Source organism: Chenopodium quinoa, unplaced genomic scaffold, assembly GCF_001683475.1.
Source record: "Chenopodium quinoa cultivar QQ74 unplaced genomic scaffold, ASM168347v1, whole genome shotgun sequence".
NCBI classification, from domain to species: domain Eukaryota; kingdom Viridiplantae; phylum Streptophyta; class Magnoliopsida; order Caryophyllales; family Amaranthaceae; genus Chenopodium; species Chenopodium quinoa.
In genome coordinates this window covers 2,869,966-2,877,498 of record NW_018744113.1, presented here as the reverse complement: position 1 = coordinate 2,877,498, position 7,533 = coordinate 2,869,966, and the positions used below count along the sequence as shown (strand labels likewise).

Sequence of the window (7,533 nt, the reverse complement as noted above, 5' to 3'; positions counted from 1 at the left end):
AGGAATCACTAAGTAACAAGTGTCACATGGTTAGGTGAGGACCACTTCCCCACTTGCTCCCCAAGGCAACTCACATCCATTGTGAGCTAACCATGTGGCACCCAGCCTTGTGCCCCAAGATGGGTTCGGTTGGGCCGCCACCCATTCGGCCCGCATCCATGATCCGTCACCCGGGTCCGCGACATGCTATCACATGGCACTGCCAACGTGGCACGCTGCCACTTGGTGGCTGCTAACATGGCGCACTGCCACTTAGTGGCTGGCGCGCTACCACTTGGTGGTTGCCAGCGTGGCGCATTGCCACCGTGACGTGCTTCCATTTGGCGCTCTTCCATTTGGTGCGAGTGGCTACTATGCTTCCAGGTGGCGCGCTTCCATTTGGCGTTGCCAGCGTGACGCGCTTCCACATGGCGCGCATGGCTAGGCCATTTGAGGCTAGGGTTTTTACTTATTTCTTGAAGCATTTTCCTGTCTCACCAATTCTCAAATTTTGGCTCGACTTTTGAGATTCATTTTTGACACTCTAAGCTCGGAATCCGACATCTTTGTTCATAATACTCGAGCGATTCATAAATTCCTTTCGGATTAGTTTGTCGTGTCGGATCGTAAGTTTCTTGGGTGTGACCCGAAGGGTTCAGTCAAGATTAAGCTGTAATATTAATTATACATTGGTATTACTAATCGGAAGCGGCCTCCAACTAGGCATTCTGATCACTTGACCTCACTAAATAATTAGCTTTCTAATAATTCCGAACCCTCTATTGATATGATACACTAGTTCGAAGGACACCATTTCTATCAATCTCCCACTTGTCCTCCCGGACAAGTGTGGTTTTAGTGTATAGCCTTTTTCCTATGTCACTTAATGTCTCTTCATGAACTATAAGGTAAAATTATTCATCATCCTTATTAAGTCTGGAAGTGTTTCTCGAAATCTGAGTTTGACTGTCAATAAACAGATGATTTCTAAAATCCATCCGAGTACGGCCATGCATTTTCACAGTATCGCTCTTTGAGAGGCCTTGAAAACAACAAATACATGTTCCTTATTGTTAGTATGGGGACATTCCCAGTCTTGTAATGTCAACTTCTCTTACTAAGAGGATCTACCCGCCTGATTGTTGACGTTATAATCCCCATGTACGACAGACGTTTGACTAACATCGAAACGGACTAGTACTCAAAGAAGAGAACTCACAATACTCATGGTTGAGGAAAGAGGTTCCGATAGCCATAATGAGAAGTATACTTATGTTGATTTTTAAATCTCTTAAAGTATTCTCATAGGTTGATCCGGTATAATTCCAAACTGTAACTCTGCAAACGATTTATGACAAACAAGTCCTTGTAGCAAAAGAAACGGTGCTATAAACCATACTACAAACTAATCTTAAGTGATCATTAATCGTCCATCATTTAAATGACCTTGATTAAGGATAATTTTCGATTATAACATTCAACGTTCACTTGATAGGTGTTTCTTTATCCAAGACATATTAGTTACAATATGCACATATGTTTGTGAAATAGTAGAGGAATCCGTATCATTTTACAATCGACATAGTAAACCCATATAAAATAAAAACGAAAAACATAATAATATTTATTCACCTTTATTCAGCACATTTATAAAATTATGGAAAAGCGTATCGTTTACAATTGCCACTAAAACCCAAAAATCGATACGAAAAGCATTTTTTACACTAGATTTTAAATTTTGTTTGACAAAGAGAATATAAAATATGTCATGGCTTATTGGAGAACCATTTAGTATTATATCTTGAGGTTGCATGTTCGAATCTTGTATAGAGCATATGTAGGGATTTTTTTTTTTTGGGAGAAAATGAGTTCAATAATTGTAGATATTACAATCGCTACAATAATCACCATGATTAAATGTAGTCATCTGTATCGATTAATGAGGAAAATCCCATCGAAAGCGAAAAAACACTACTAAAGGCTATATTAATGGCGGATATTGTATCGTATAACAATTCGTTGGGATTTTTGTATAGCAATTACAATCGATACAAAATGTTAAAATAATCGCAACAAAAAGGCATTTTTGCTGTAGTGTGACTATTTTTATTATGACTACCATTATTAATGTTTATTGTTAAAGATATATTGTGAAATTATACTTAAACCCTCTAAATAGATTTTTCTCCTAGTGCACAAGAGCTGGAACAACCTCTTGAACAAGCGATTGTTTGCCATGGATAAAATGTTCATTGTCTCTCTCTACTTCCTCTAAGCATCGGTGTCCATCCTTTCCTTCTTTCATCTTCTTTACAAATGCCATAAACTTCCTCCAGTTATCATCTTGAAATAAATCTGGATTCATTCTTAAATATGTGAACGCACACATTTCTCTTTCACCTGAATTCTCATCTACTTGTAATGTAGAAGCCTTTAAAATTTGCTCATATGCTTGCTCATCATATCGTGGTAATGCGTTCTCTCCGGCTAGTTGAGTAGTTGAAACTACTTGCTTCACTAGCTTCTCTGGAGCACATAAAGCATCTTGTGGCTGCTCATGATCACGCATCTCAATGCACGTGAAGTTAAATATGGCGCCATGGTGTGCAAGCATTTGGGCAATTGGAAGGTACCCATCATGGAATCTTGTGTTGTAATACCCAGCAGTTAGCTCGGGAGCATGGGAGCGTGTCCCATAGTGCCAGTGAATGCCATCAATTTTAATGGAGATTTTAACACTTGTATATGTAAAGATTTCAGTGGCCAAGGAAAGGATATTCTCTCCATGATCTATGAGCATTTTTGAATACCAAGTGAGGAAAAATTCTCCATAAGGGCTACTCCACCCACCACTTTCCTTGCGAAAAAACTGTGTTTCTTCTGGCCAATTGTTATAATGACCGGCATCTGTTGGGCCGGAGTGACCCCATTCTGGTTTACCAACAACTTCTGCAGCATCTCTTAATTTACTACTCATGTACTGCATAAAAGCAAGCTAAGTAATCAATAAAACAATACCAATATATATGAAATTAAAAAGATGTTTTATTATTAAAAACATCGAAGAATTAATGAATAACAAACAAGGAGAAAAAGGGCAGAGTATACCTTGTCAAAACATTGGAAGGCTCCGATTCCCGGGAACTTCCAAGTTCCATCTTGCTCTGGGTATGAAGGGTATCGTAGCTCACCGGCTGGACCCATCCCTACTTGTATCTCCTATTAAGATATTAGCTATTTTAATTAAATACACAATATTAACCTACATAGTTAGTAGAAGTGGATCTCGTGGAAATTTTTTTTTTTTTTTTTTGTGTGATCTAAGTTAATATGGAGATATGAAATTTTTTGGAGATTATTTGCAAGAAAAAAAAATGTACAAAATTAAAGGAATAAGGTTTTGGAGAGTTGTGGTAAGAATTTAAAAAAAAAAATTAAAAAAAAAATTTATAAAAAAAACTTGATAATTATCATATACTTCGTATGTGTTACTTATATTAGTGAAACAACTAAAATAGTAAGGAATTGTTTAATTCACTTGATTTTCATGTGACCAAGGAAACAAACTAGTTATTTCCATGATATTTTAAGGGAATCTTACCACAATGGTATTTCCAAGGAGGTGTTGAAACTGAATTTTAAAAGCACGCATAAAGTCAGCATAACATTGCAAAGGTGTTCGCCCCTTTAGTACTAGGAGGGTATCACAACCAAGTGATATGTATTCAAAATTTCTCCTACCCCATTGATCTGTATATACAAGATCTAGATCCTTGTGAATTTTTTCAACAACCCATTCTGGCAAAAGAATTCTGTACGAGAAAGGAAAATTGTAGCAACTTATCTATCCTATGTATCAATTAGTTAAATTTCAAACTTGAAATAATAAGACATACAAGAAATCATGCATCATACTTATAACTTTAGAATAATTCAATCCCTCAATTTTATAAAATTAAGTCCATTAATTTATTATTTCATTGTAGATTTGTGTAAAATAATGCAGTTAAAGATTTTTGCAATTTAGATTTACTTTTTTTAAAGCACTCAAACTGCTATAAAGAAAGAAATCCTTATTTAAAAATTTGCTATTATTTATCTTTCAAAACGATTATTAGTAAAATCTTGTACGTATTCACAACAAATTTTGAAGTTTGTTAAGAGTGTATTAAAAAATAGTAATAACTGTACAATTTTATACCTAAAATTAAAAATACATCCTAAAATCTAGGGAATCTACTAAGAAATAATTAAAAGAGGTTTTTTTTAAGGGATTTAAAAGAGAAATGTAAATAAGTAACTATTTTAATATTAATCAGATATTTTGTTACAAGTTTTAATACAATTAATGAAAAGATAAATTAAAATCAAGTTATTGAATATTAATTGTGTTCTAAAAAACAAGCTTAGTAATTTTAATTGTCACTCACGAAATATTATCTCCAAAATTCAATCTCTGGCAAGTCTTTGTTATTTTGCAATATAGTTGGTAAAACTTATAACATAAGACTTAATATATATTAGCAAAAAATCACTTATGTAGAGCAATTTTCTCATAATAATTACTATGTAGAGATTAGAGAGAATTTAAGAAAAAAAAACTTATGTGATGGAGTCACCAACATTACCACCACATTGATGAAATGACATAACAACCTGAACCTTCAACCCATGATTTTTCGCCATGTCTAACAAATCCATATAACCACCCCAATTATAATCCCCTGGATGTTCTCTCTCTACCAAACCCCACCACACATCCATCATTATTCCTTCTACTCTTGCGCTCTTCAATGCTTGAAAACTTGCATTCATCGCTTTCTTGCGATTTACTGTGTTATCCATCTTAACACTATCCAATGGCATCATCACATAAACTGGCACACCCTTTTCCTTCTTATTATGTGCACTTCCTCCCTCTATTATGTTCTCTTATGCATTGTTGAATTCGAAACTTGTACCGTCGTAAAAGCCTGGAATGGCGATGTCAAATCAACCCGGATTGGTGATCGACATGGGCTAATTGGTGGTGACAATGTGTCACTTAAGTCACCAGTTTGACATGTTGCTTTGCATTTTAGCGACGGTGACGAAGACTTCCACACAGATGATGCATGTATTGTTGTTGCAAAATCTGTAGTGCTGAAGTTTGTTTCTACTAGAAGTGGTGTTCCCGAGAGTGATCTTATATGGTGTGTTTGGCTCAGCGTCATGGTTGTAAACAAATTTCTTAATTTGACAATTTAGGATAAAATTCAAAATTTGAAAGGATATTCCCAAAAAAATTTGGGAGAATAAAAAAGAAATGTAGAATATTAGTATAAAAGATATGATTAATGAAGATAAAAAATTTGAAATGAGGATAAATAATTGTGAGTAGGTTATAAATAGAATAACAGTATTCTAATCCTTAATAATTCTTAACCAAACTACTTATATTATTCTTGAGGAATAAGATTTGTGAGACAATAATTTAGTTGAAGTTATATCCTAATAAACAAACCCAAGGCAAGAATTAAATCCCACTAACTTGTTTTGTTGAAGAAAATTGTATGAAAAAGAAAGGAAAGTAAAGCAATTAAGTAATATTCATATGTTTGGTTTTAAAAATCATATGAGACTTCATACTATAATAATAGGAATTAATGAGAAAATAATTTAATAAATTATTATTACCTTTTTTTCCCTTAAAACTCAAGGAATTGGAAGGGAAAAAAATTGAAATTTTTTTACCCTTTTTTCCCCTTCCCTTCCTTTTTTTTCCTTTCCTTTTTTTTCCTTTCCTTTCTTTTTCTTCTACTAAAACTCTGACAAATAAGTTGTAAGATAAATGGATTAGTACTCATTCCTTTTGTCGTTTATAAAAAGATAAGAACAACTATTCTTAGTAAAACTTATTCTTAGAATGATAAATGTAGAAAATTTACCTCTAAATATAACAAAAATGTTTAATAAAGGAAATGTATAAACTAAAATTCATAATTATAACCTTCTCAAAAGATGAATGAATATGTACCTCAGACTATAATGGAAAAAATATAAATCCTTAAAATTTTCTATAATCATAACATCTTTTTTGGGGGAGAGAATTTTAAATATCATGTTTTTGTATCAATCTAGCCTTTTCTTGTCTTCCTTAATCACCATCATGCACATCTATTAGTTAACATTAATTGTATGCACTTTATGCGTATATTTTATTTTCCCATACTTTAATTTTTCATATAACTAGGGGTTCTAATACGAACAAATTAAAGCGCGTGGTATGGCTAGACCTTCCGAATAAATTATAACTACTTGTGGCCTTAATGCCATATGCATGCTTCACCTGTTTGCAATTATTTGCATATATAGACGATAAAGTTTTGGATGTTGTTTGACTATGCAATGTTTGAAACATAAGTAGAGCTACTTTGCTCTTGTGAGAGTTGTAAGAATATTGGGTTCTAGAAATTTAAAAGTCTACTATATTTAAAGGACTAATTGAGACAAATAAATTAAGCAAGACATCACCCAATTATATTTTTCCAGTACTCCGTATGCACGAAGCAAAAGAAAGTAAGTGAGATTATCTTTTATATAGGGGTGAGCATAAATATTGGGTACCTGGAACCGGTTAGGAACCAGTGGGTCCTAACCCGGAGTTGGACCCCTCGAAACCAATTCCAAATCCAAAAATTGGGACCCGGTTATAGCCGGTACCAATTCCAATTCTTAGAATTTTGGACCTGGTACCTAGTGGGTACCCGATACATTGAAAGTTTAGAATATATTCTAGCCCACCAAGTACAACTTAATACAAGCCATGAAATATATTTGTATATAGCTTGCATTAATCCTAGCCCACTTATCAAACTAACCACAAACCTAACCCACTAACAATATATCCCATACATAGTCATCATTTTCATATTTCATTCTTTGCTAACTTTTATCCATATTCATCCAATACTACCAGTAGAATACTTGAGTACTCTGATCTTTTTTTTTAATTCATTTCAACCCTTTGCCTTTTTCTTCTTCTACCAATGTTGAACTTTGTATTTAGTTTTTCATTTTCTTGAACTATTAATTAATTATTTGTAGATCTACAATCTTATGAATTGATTTAAAATTTTGATAAGTAAGATTTTTCTCTTTTAAATTAATGATTTATCCATGGTGCTAAAAGTTGAGTTTCTTTAAGTGGTTGTGGAGGTTCACGACCAGCCAGACGGGTTGGTGAGTGTGGTGATGTGGCATGGTTTGGAGGAGGGGTTTTTTTTAATACACGTTGATATTTAAACGGGTATCTGGTTTAGGAACTAGTTATACTAGTGAAATCAGGACTTGGTGTCATTGAATCCGGGACCAGTTCCAATAATCTAAACCCGGTGTTGACCAGTTCTAATTCCTGGTCCTATGTAATTGACCGGGTACCCGGTCTTGCTCACCCCTACTTTTATACTTCATACTTAGGGTCTGTTCTGATTTACTGAAAACAAATGAACTGAACTAAATAGAGCTAAAATGAATTGTTTATGAGAGAAGGAAATTAGAAACTGAATTGAACTG

The 7,533-nt window shown here is 34.0% G+C and overlaps 1 protein-coding gene across 1 annotated transcript; it reads right to left on the bottom strand.

The window, feature by feature from the left end:
* Positions 1–2,037: 2,037 nt before the first annotated feature.
* LOC110692502 (beta-amylase 1, chloroplastic-like) lies at positions 2,038–5,645 on the bottom strand. The gene is made up of 5 exons (XM_021869520.1): positions 4,941–5,645; positions 4,586–4,908; positions 3,581–3,791; positions 3,088–3,198; positions 2,038–2,959 (listed from the first exon to the last, which is right to left on the bottom strand). Exons 1-5 carry the CDS (start codon positions 5,190–5,192, stop codon positions 2,168–2,170), a joined length of 1,689 nt encoding a protein of 562 aa, XP_021725212.1. The 5' UTR covers positions 5,193–5,645; the 3' UTR covers positions 2,038–2,167.
* Between the last annotated feature and the right edge of the window lie 1,888 nt (positions 5,646–7,533).